The following is an 11823-nucleotide window of genomic DNA, read 5'->3' on the forward strand; positions in this document are numbered from 1 at the left end:
TATCAAAGCAAACCTAATAATGTAATATGCAATTAAGGTACTATGCTGCGACATGAGCCCTTACGAGAATGTCAAGGATTAGAATGTGAAAGATTGTGACACCCAAATTGTGAATTTTTTTTTCGACATGTCCGTACAATGGGAGAGAAATGAGAGAGGAGGGTTTGAACCAATAATCTCAGCTTCATGAAGCGTAGTCCCCGGCTGTTTGAACTATCCATTGGAGACTCAAATTATGAAAGTTAAGTTACACATTAGGTGTGTGAATTGTAAATGCGTGTATGTGTAATGTGTTAAGTCTCATATCACTTATCTACTAGGTGAAATTAAAATAAATAAATGGTTTTAAAGAGTTCTAATTTTAACTTTGATTAAGTCATTTTTTGGTACAATGTAGACATAGTTAGTGTTTCCTTTGATGATGACACATCATTTTGATCTTGTTGATTTGCCTCGGCTGTCCATACCGGGAACAAGTTGTTGTGCCCACCTTGCAGTGTTGGCATGGTTGTTGTGGTTGACCTCGTTGCTGTTGGGGTGCCGCTGGCATAGGCATCGAGAAATTCTGAACCAGCCTCTGTTTTGGGTGACTTATTGTGACAAACCTCTTGCCACGGTTCTTCGCTTCTCTAGAAAGCTTGTACGCAGTGTATGCAACATTTTGTTCTTTGGTGTACCCTGTTGCTTCCAATATTCCTCAATGTCATTCAACCAATTCTTCGCACTGAGATGTTCTCTAGTATCATCATATGCCGAAAATTGATGGCTACAGAATTCACGAAATGAACAAACTTGCTCTACCTTATGATGTCTCGGCACGTGATTCGCCATAGCTTCAACCAATTGAGCAGTTGCAGCCGAAATTTGCGTCGCATCAAGGTTAACAACCTCATTAACTAAGACTTCAGCAGTCTCACCCTTCTGGAGGTTGCCCTCACCACTTCCATGCTCAATCACATTTGAACTAGGTGACATTCTTTCTCGGAATGTTCGATGTAATGTCATGTTTACTGAATGTTCAAAGTTTCCTCTCGAATGATCGAGGTTTCCACCCTAAACATTCGACCTTTCCTCTTGAACGAATGAATTTTTCTCCGGAACGTTTGATCTTTCTTATAGAATGATCGATGACAATCTGCACGAAAATTTTTAAAAGAGTTTTAACTTCTTGTGCCCCCATGTGTTCTATTACATACCTAGGATAAATCCTAGGTCCTATTTCGTCCCATTGTCACATACCAACCTTAAAGAGAGAGAGAGAGAGAGAGAAAACAAAGAGAGAAAGGGTCCAACTTGAAGGTTTTGTTCCTCTATTGTTCAGAGAAGCTTCTTAATTTATTGTCGTAAGGAAGCCTAACCTAAGCTTAATCTTCAGTTTTTATGCATGATTATTGTTGTGATTTTTGTACTTAAACATGAGTAGTAGCTTTTATTTTACTTATAGTAAAGTTAAAATTTTTATACCGGGGAAGTTTGGTTCTTGCATGTACAATATAAACCATAAAGATGGATCACGTGGTTGGCCATCCATAAATTTTGATTAAGGGAGGAAAGCTTGTACCTTTGATGTTTTAAAATAATATACAAGGCCATGCACGATTTAAATGTTTATATGATGTTTATTATTGTTGTAAAATTAAATGGATGGTGCAAAAATTCTTAGATGCTAAATAATATTAATCCAAACAATTAACAATTAGATAAATAGAATACAATAAATAAAAAAAAATAGAGCAAGGAAAAATCTCACAAAGCTATAGAATCACGCAAGAGCGTTGTCCTTAAAGGTTGATTTCGTGCCTCCCGGAGTGTATAACTCGGTGCGATTGGATCTCTTGACACGCAACCTCTCAGGATTAGACTATAGCGTCTACCTTCGTTAAGGACGCACTTCCAAGTAACGAAGATCAAATGAACAACCCTTTGATCAAAGAAGATGAGGGACAAACCCACACATAAAACAAAGACCAAAATATAGCTCAATGGCTTATGAAAATAAAATTTGTTGGAAGAAGAAAAAAGTTATACGATACTTTTCTTTGGAACCAAAAGAAGTGATTCTTGGAGCTAGTAGGTGGGCTCAATTTATAAAAGAAATTGAGCTCCTTGCTTTTACTAATACCATTAATAACCAACGGTCAAAAAGCAATACAAGAGCAATTTTTCCTCTTAAATCCAACGGTTAAAAGGCAATAAAAAGAGGAGTTTTTTTTCTTTCTCTTAAAGCCATTGGTTAAAATGCAACAGCTATATAATCCATTTATTCAAGACAAACGGTCCACCAAAAAATCAAACGGTCAACAAACAAAATCAAACGGTCAACAAGGCTTATATGTTGAGGACAAATGGTTTTTAATATAAAAACCAACGGTAAAAAAACACATTAAAACCAGCAATTAAAAATAGTTTGTAAAAGATATTTATTCCCCAACAACCATATATCTAATTTTTCCATAATAAAAACTCATGAATGGATTTTATTGTCAAATGGTCAAAAAATTAATAGGTAAATAAAAATCAATATTTGTAACATCACAACAATTATATCTTCTAATATCTCTAGGAGTCTTGCTTAAACTTGTTGTTGAGTATTTATGTGTGAGTGTAAAAATGATAGCCTACAAGTGATCTTGGAGAGGGCCCATAAGATTGATAGAAGGCTTCCGTTTGAGGGGGAGTGAATGTGGTGATGAAATCACACATAAGGGGGAGATTGTTGACTATATATGTCTAAATGTAAAAATGATAGTGTCCCACTTTAGAAATATGTAAGAAGTGTGAGTGGTTACTATAGCATTGTCACTACAAAAAAATTAGTATTTTCTGAAGTGGCAAAAAATGCCACGTCAGAAAATCTTTTCTGATGTGCTAAAAATAACACGTCAGAAAATTCTGACGTGCTAAAAATAACACGTCAAAAAATTCTAACGTGCTATTTTTTTAACGTGCTATTTTTTAGCATGTCAGAAAATTCTGACGCGCCAAATTGGCGCGTCAGAATTTTCTGACGCACTATACTAGCGCGTCAGAAAAAAATAAAAAATAAAAAAAGTCCACCCTTCTTGTTGAAATTTTTCTCTCTTCTTATTTTCCCTCCAACTTTTTTCCTCTTTTTATTCTTCCTTCCTCATTCATTTTCCCTACACACTCTCTCTCTCTCTCCTCTCTCCACGGCAGATGGAAGAAATAGAAGAAGGAGAAGAAAAAGAAAAGGAGAAGAGAAGAAGAAAAAGAAAGGGAGAAGAGAAGCAGAAGAAAAAGAAAAGGAGAAGAGAAGAAGAAAAAGAAAGGGAGAAGAGAAGAAGAAAGATCGAAGCAGAAGAAAAAAGAAAAAAAAAAAAGGAGAAGAGTTCGAAGAAGCAGAAAAAGAAAGGGATCGAGAAGAGAAGCAGAAGAAAAAAAAAAAAAAAAAAAAAAAAAAAGGAGAAGAGAAGAGAAGAAGAAGAAGAAGAAGAGAAGATGGAGAAAAGTGAGAGTTGGGCGGAGAAAAGAAGAGAGAGAAAGAAAAAATTGAGAAAAGAAGAGAGCCCACAGTGCAGAAACGAAAAAATTTTCTCCAAACTTTTTTCTTGGTCGAGCGGTGCAGAGAAATTCGTTTCTCTGCACCGTTTCTCTGCACCACCGGTGCAGATAAATTACAAAATAAAAAAATAATTTAAATTAATAAATTTTTTAATTGAAAAAAAAATAATAATAATAATTTTTTATTTAATTTTTTAATTTTCTAACGTGAGAGACAGTAAAACGTCATAATTTTCTGACGTTCTATCCACTGACTAGTCAGGAAAATTTTTTTCCTGACACCTACGCTTCTGACAATCGACATGCGTCAAAAACGACCCGTCAGAAAAATTTTCTGACGCGTCAGACACTAGAAAACGTCAGAAATCTCCAGTAAAAAAAAAATTGTTTTTTTGTAGTGTGTTGGGCTTAAACCCATTGGCTTAAGCTTTTAGGTTGTGTAGTGTCACAATATATTATATTATGGGCTCATTAAATGACTCTCCAAGGTATCAATCTCCCTAACAATTATGAGTATGGTATAGTAGTAGGTTTTTATTAGATTGTAGTCTATGGTAGTAATTGAATTAATGTTTTATCCTCTATATCGAACAATTAATCCTTGTTGGTCAAAGAGTTGACCATTGATGATGAACATTCAATGAAGGCAGTAATTGGCATATTATGATTTTCATTACATAATTAGGTTTTGATCTCATGATTATGGTTTTACATGCAATATTAAGGTTTCTAGTGTGGAATGTGCATGTACTAGAGTATGATTGCAGTGACGTGAATGTTAAGATGTTTGGGAGTGAGGAGAATCGTCCGAAGTAAATAAATGCTTACATAAGGATTTTTATTTCACTATGCAATATGTTTACTAATTGAGCATACTTTTCATGTCATGTTTCAAATAAAGAGATTATATTATGACCTTAGGGGTTTACATGCATCGACATGGCTTCCATACGTTATAACCAAACTACCGCAGATAGTTTGGTTTGAGGGTTGAGATTCTTTAAGTGGTTTTTATCCCCAAAATCTCACGTGTACTAAAAAAACAAATTGACAGAAATTTATTCCATTAACTGCCCATCCATCCAAAATGTCTTCCGTTTGCTCTCTGTATTCTTTTTCTACCCAAAACCGACCACACCTGATATTTCTTTTGGGTAGAGGCGGCGGCGCCAAACCCAACATATCTCATGGCCACTTTCAATGGAAGTTTTCTCCATGAGGGTGTTTGGCAAACCCCACGGCACTTTAGACCAACCCCACGACACTGTAGACCTCTGGTAGGGCGCCGAAGGATTAGGTACAGTCTGAAAAACAAACAGATTGATGCTGGCTGACAGGCTCGGTTTCAAAATTAACATTGTAAATAATTCCTATTTTGCCCCCTTCAAAACACAGTTGAGGGAGCAGAAGAGGAAGAAATGATGAACATTGGATTTCTATTTTTTTCATAAGGGCATATTTGTCTTTTAATATAAATTGGCTTCTCCCATACACGGTCTGTAGGTGTGTAACTGCAGCATGGTCAGACTTCTTCAATCGAGGAACAGTGCCGTGGATGTGGGAGAACGTGCTGTTACTAAACAAACAAGGCCCATATTAACCCACCTACTGCTGCACTAGCTTTGCTACCTCCATGGATTTCTAATTCCAACGGCACCTCCACAGTCAGGTCACCTTCCCCTTAGCGCTCTACTAGGAAATTAACAACGACATCTATCGTATTTGTTTGTCTTCCCTCCCTTAAATCTTTTAGAGATTCTATATATGCATCCATGTCAACAACAGCGATGAAGGTATTGGAAAGAGGAATGGAGGATTTCAGGGATTTCTGAGAAAAAAAAAAATTATATTATGTTGAAGCACAAGCACAAGTAATCCTAATCCTTTGAGAACTCCACCTCATAATGAAATTTCAAGTATTACAAACAAATTTTTGCTCCTCTACCATATATTAATTGAACTAGCCCACCCCTTTGTGGTTGCAAGATTTTGAAAATGAATTTTCAAAACCCAAAATCTAAAAGAGAAATGTTTGGCTTCATTAAAAAGTTCATCTTTTGGTTATTTTAATCCTAAATGGCATGACCCATTTTTCAAAAATCTATTAATTTATTGTTTAAAATCTATTAATTTTAAAATGGGTCATGCTACCTAAGATTAAAATGGCCAAAAGATGGACTTTTTAATGAAACCAAGCATTTCTCAATCTAAAAGGATGGGTGCACCGCTGCCTATGCCCAGAAGAAATAACAGGTGTGGTCGGTTTTGGGTAGAAAAAGAAAACAGAGAGAGAAGACATAAGACCTTTTGGATGGATGGGAGTTAATGGAATAAATTGCCGTTAATTTGTTTTTTAGTACACATGAGATTTTGTCGGTTAAAAACCCTTAAAGAAACTAAGCCCTCAAAGTGACTTAAACCAAACTATCGCAGATATGCGGTAGTTTGGTTTACTGCATGGAAGCCAAGTCCTACATGTATTTACCAAAAGTTAAGGATTTGTTTGGGAACACCACTTAACTCAATTTTTTATTTAATGTTTTCTTTGTTGATTTGATGTAACACATACCTTTTTTTCCAGTTCAATTCAAAATTTTTCAACTCAACTGAAAAATATTATTAATAAAATTTTAAAAAATTTAATATATATATATAAGGGTAATTGTCGAACCACCCCTAAGAGTTTGGGGGTGGCCAAGCCATTTTTAGGGGTGGTTGAGCCACCCCCATCAGTCTTACAGGTGGCTGAGCCACCCCTAAGCAGCTTTTGGGGGTGACCGATCCACCGTTTAAGGGTAATTCTTCATAGAACTTTTGAGTGATTTGCTAAAATATTAAATCTCAGAGACCCTCTATAGTATTTTTTTTTTTCTTCCCAAAAGTAAATGGAATTTGTGTAGAATTTAATAAACTATATGTAGTTTTAAGATAATTTCATGTATCTTAGTGGTTTTCTTTCACACCCTTAGTGGTGTTTCACCGCCTCTTCGTGAGTGCCTTTTCGGGATGAGGTATGGCCTCCATCCCCTCTCCTCTCCATTTTCTTCTTTTTTTGGTGTCTTTTTCTGGTCTTTTTTTCCTCTCCCCGCTGTCCACAACACCCCCAACCGATAGCCTCCTCGCCTTCCGCCGCCCACTATCAACACCTTTCCAAATTTGCTGCACCGCCCAGTCTCCATCTCTCAGCTTTCGCCGCTCACAGGTTTTGCTTGGTTTTAGATCTAGTTTTTTCAAAACTAGATCTACTTTCCTTAGTCATCCCCGTCGAGCAACGCACCCACCCACCACCTTCCCCGGCTCCCCAGCGTCGTAACACCGTCATCCGCCATTAGATTCGCCCCCACGTGTCGGCGCATGGTCCACATGCACCGGCGAGTGGATATCATTTGCAACTCATGCTCTTCCGACCGCTTGCCCGCTCCCGGAGCAGCTGTTTTGTGGAGTGGTTGTATTTTTTTTCCTATTTTTATGTTGTTTATCTGTTGTTTCATTTCTGTTTTGTTGCAGTCTTTGTTTTTTGTGTGTTGCTGTCTCCCTATTCTTATTTGGTCTGATCCAATGGAGAGACTTTTGTAATTGGTGGTCGCTCTTCATCGACGATCCATTCCAATTTTTGGCAATACCTCTCCCGCAACAACCATTTCATGATTGTTGTTGCTTTTACCGCTTGGGACTCTTTACTGAGTCTTTTTGCTGTATATTACCGTAGTAGCCCTTAAAGATGCCTGACTTGTTATTCTTTTGGGATCATAAATGAAACTCATTTCCTTTATTTGAATAATAAAAAAAAAAAAAAAAAAAAAAAAGATAATTTCACGTATCTTAAAAATCGATTTTTCCATGTCTAAATTCTACTAATTAATTTAATAATTTTCCCATCAATTAATTAATGTGTTAAGACATCCAAGTCAAGTCAAGCAACCTACAGTGCGTCATCATCCCGTCTATGTGAGTTCATTCACGCGGCAGTTAATGAGTGACATTTGTCTATGTTTGGCAAGAGACTTGAGACTTTTTCTTCGTTTTTTTTTTTGGTCCTTTCTGTAATAAAAATGAATTAAAAAAAAAAAAAAGGTTTGGTATGAAAAAGTTTTAAAAAAAAAAGCAAAAATTATTTTGTAATAATTTTTTTTTATTTGAATAGTAATAAAAAAAAATTTGATATAATGTAAAAAGTAAACATGTTGGAACTAGAATTTTTTAGATGAATAGTAGACATCTCTTGCCAAACGAGAGCCAAAGAAACTGAGTTGATTTGATTGTTTCACAATTCCTTATTACTAATTAAGTATCGACAAAGTTTTTCTCCAAATTGAGTTGAAAAAATTTCCTTTAACTTAGTTTATAAAAGTGACACATGTTCATTTTTTTTAATAGTATGTGAAATGAAGAAGATTTTTTTAATAAAAGTTATTTCAACTTTGTCGCTACTATTAAAAAAAATTTATGCATCTCACATGTTTAATGGACACATGTCACTTTTATATGCTAAGTTGAAGGAAATTTCTCTTATCCAGTTTAGAGGAAAACTTTATCCATTAAATATAAAGTAAAATATGTCAAACTTTGAAGGCATATCCACAATATAATTACATTTTTTTTTTTTAATTTCATTGACTGTAATTATTGTTTATTACAAAGTATATATTTATAGAAGCACAAACTTTTTATTTTTGGGGGGGAAAATATATAAACACAGACTATTCTTGCATACAACATAATTATTGTAGATCATGAAAAACATGGACTATAGATTCTTCTTCGGAATCTCTAAATATTACAAGCATATATAATAACTCTCGCACAATAATCTTAATCCCAAGGCTCTCATACTTGCCATTTCAGGTCAACAGCAGATTTGCACTCTATCGGCTCATGCTCCCTTCCACCACAGGACGGCCCATCATGGCCTCCTTATTACGTCGCTCCACGTTTCCATGCCAGCCTGGTCAATTTTCAAAATAAGTACAAAACCATATTAGACTTTCCATCAGTAATGACCCAATTAAAAAAACTATATTTATTGCTGCCCGATATCTTAATAAAGGAGGAGACTTTATATATGAACCCATATGACCGGATAAGTATTCTTATAGTCAAAAATTTATTTGAATACGTAAATTTATATGAAATTTTTAAGCGGAAAAATTTATGTAACTAAAAGCTCGTTTGAGATTGCGTTTAAGGAATTTAAAAGTGATTTTAACATTCAAAAAGCTCGTTTGAAAAAAAAAAGTATTCGTTTAATAAAAAAATTAAAAACGCTTTTAAGAATAAAAATACCTAAAAATGACTAAAAAGTATTTGACAGAAGCTTAAAAATAAGATTTATATATGAAAATTTAGAAGCAAAAATGAATACCAATGCTCATGTCGTAGCCGCGGTTTTGGAGCTCACGATGCTCTTGGCACAAGGCACATCCCTCACAGAGGCAGTGAATCATACAATCCCCACAGAAGCTCTCCTCCAGCATATACTGCTGCCTCATTTTGGAGCGATAGAAACAAGAGTAGAAGCATGGACAACCAATCACACAGGCAATAAGTGTGTACAACGCTCCACTAGCACCACAAGCTGCAACCAAAATCACCACCACACATCTTATTAATCAATCATGATTACCACACGATCATGATCATGATCATGATCAGTTTCTTTGATTCTACATTTACTTACATGATCCTCCTTTATCCACGATCTCCGCGATTTGGCCAAAAGTAATGCAGGGGCACCAGCATGTTATGCAACCTTTGCAAAATTTCAACCAATTAATAACAAAGCATGTAAGTTTCCGTCATCGTTTTAAAGGATAAATTAAATTTTCAATTTCTTGTAAAAATATTGCAAAAATATTACAAAAATATCCCTATTCTCAAAATTCCTTTTTAAGATCTCGAGCTCTGAAAAAAACTTACTCTCATACTCTCTAAAATACAATTTCTTCCAAAAACTTAAGCTCTAAGAAAAAGAATGCAAACATATAATTTATATTCTAACAAATTCTTACAATTTTTCATGTCGGAGAAGCAGTCGAAGAGGCCGGTGGTCCAAGGGACTCGAGGTTTAGGCTTATCAATACTAAACGCACTTGGCTGGGAAAGGGAGGGATCATATGGAACGCCCGTGGCGGCGGAATCGGAGGACACAGGCTGCCCATCGGAGTACTTATCGTAAGTGTTTGGCTGCGATGAATACATGACTGAATGATAGTAAGAGAAGTATAAGAGAAATGGATGAAGATAAGATATAGTACAAGGGTAGTGGTGGCGGAGTTGGGCAGAGAAGATATAAAACAAAAAAAAAAACAGCTAATAACCGACGACTTACAAGTCAAGTCAAGCAGCCTAGAACGGGTCAATCTTGCCCCGTCTATGTTACTTCATTCCACGTGGCAGTTCAATGAGTAAGCAGGGCAATATTATTTTCCAGGAACTTGCGTGCCTATCATTAGTCATTGTATTATGGAATGATGCCCTTGTATACATATTGTATAGTTGACTTAAAATCATTGAAAATTGTAACTAAGCGAACTAGACTTTTACTTTTCAATACTTTCTTTTTTATTTGAAACTTTAAAAAAGTTATAAAGTGAGGTTTTAACTTTTATTAAGTTATCTTAACTTTAAAAGAGTTATAAAGCGAGGTTATAAATTTATAATTTATCTTAATCGAAGCTTGGTCAAAGCCACGTTTTACTTTTAAGCTTTTGTTTACCGTTCTACCATAGTAATATAAAGGGCATTTGTAATAGCCTCTGCATTATGTTTTGTATTAACGGCATTCGTATTTTAGGTAATAGGCTTATTTTAGTCTTTTAAATTTTTTTTTGGGTCTTTATTACAACCTCTTTTAAACGATTTTGAAAATAATTATGGACAGGTTTTTGTGTTTTGGACTTGTTTTAATTTTTTTTTAAGCTCTAATGTTTTGAAAACATATTGATTTCACATTATTTTTTCCTTTTCCCAAGTGAATGAGTGAATTGTGAAGAGAAAAACCTAAAACAATATAAACATAACACATACCTAATCCAAAACGTTGTTTTGCTTTTTTTTTTTTTTTTTTTCTAAATAACTTCATTTCATTTTGAATGAAATCAACGTCAATTTGATGAATTTAGTAAATATAATATATATAACAAAATATATAAAATATATTATATATAAAGGGTGTACAGATGTTGTTATCTGCATACTCTAAAACTACTATCTGCTATCCGCAAAGAAGATAATATGAATGTGTGAATGTGGATGGTTAATATCCGTCAGCATGTATACCCCAAATAATATAGTATGACAGCATGATAATAAAGAGAAGCTCAATTTATGTACAGAAAAATACAAAAGACATAAAGAAAACATTCTTTCATAAAATTAATGCTTAAATAGGTTCCTCCAAAAGCATTAGGTATGATTATAACGATGTGGCATGTGTGTTAAGCAATAATTTGATTTACTCTTTTAATTAAATGATTTCACGTTCAATTATATGCAAAGGCAAATACTAAGATATATAAGGTAACCTATAAGAAAGTTCCTCTTTGACGATTTGGTCACAAAATTATAAGAAAGTACCTCTTTGATTTGGTCACAAAATTATAAGAAAGTACCTCTTTGACGATTTGGGCTTTGATTGAACTGAATTTTTTTTTTCTTGTACCTGTCTTACGAAACCACAAAGAAAACACCATCACACACATTAAGATTTGGTAAAATTAAAACAACATGAAATCCAACTCAACTAGGCATAATTTTCAAATACCAAATCGAAATCATTAATAACCATTCTCAATAAATAAAAACTCATCAATATTGACACAATTTTGAATTAACTGAATTTCATTCACATTCAATGTGGTATTTAATGATCTTGTGCAAGAAGTACCTGGGGACTTTAATTCAGTGGCCACTTGTACATCCAAGGTGGGTGAAGTGGGACATATGGAATGTGGTATTTAATGATCTTGTGCAAGAAGTAGCTGGGGACTTTAATTCAGTGGCCACTTGTACATCCAAGGTGGGTGAAGTGGGACATATGGGCAATTATGGAAAGGAGTGTGGCTTGCCCATTCTGCATTGGGGGGGGGGGGGGGGGGGGGGCGGGGTGGGCCAACAAAAAAACGGGTAGCCCAACACTGCGCAAGTGGAAAAAGTTGGCTCGAGAGAAAGTAGGGAATGGGATGGAGGCCCAAAATGAAATTATTATACAAAGCAAACGACCTGCAGAAGGGCGGGTAGAAGGAGTTATTTTGGAGCCTGGTAGTAAGAGAGGAAAAAGGAATGGAACAACTCACCAAACCC

General features: G+C 35.1%; 1 protein-coding gene across 1 annotated transcript; it reads right to left on the bottom strand.

The window, feature by feature from the left end:
• Positions 1-8167: 8167 nt before the first annotated feature.
• Positions 8168-9793, bottom strand: LOC132178843 (protein PLANT CADMIUM RESISTANCE 2-like). The gene is made up of 4 exons (XM_059591407.2): positions 9531-9793; positions 9200-9271; positions 8885-9097; positions 8168-8467 (listed from the first exon to the last, which is right to left on the bottom strand). Exons 1-4 carry the CDS (start codon positions 9718-9720, stop codon positions 8388-8390), a joined length of 555 nt encoding a protein of 184 aa, XP_059447390.2. The 5' UTR covers positions 9721-9793; the 3' UTR covers positions 8168-8387.
• Positions 9794-11823: the final 2030 nt, after the last annotated feature.

This window comes from Corylus avellana, chromosome 4 (genome assembly GCF_965113065.1).
Source record: "Corylus avellana chromosome 4, dhCorAvel1.hap1.2, whole genome shotgun sequence".
Lineage (NCBI taxonomy): Eukaryota > Viridiplantae > Streptophyta > Magnoliopsida > Fagales > Betulaceae > Corylus > Corylus avellana.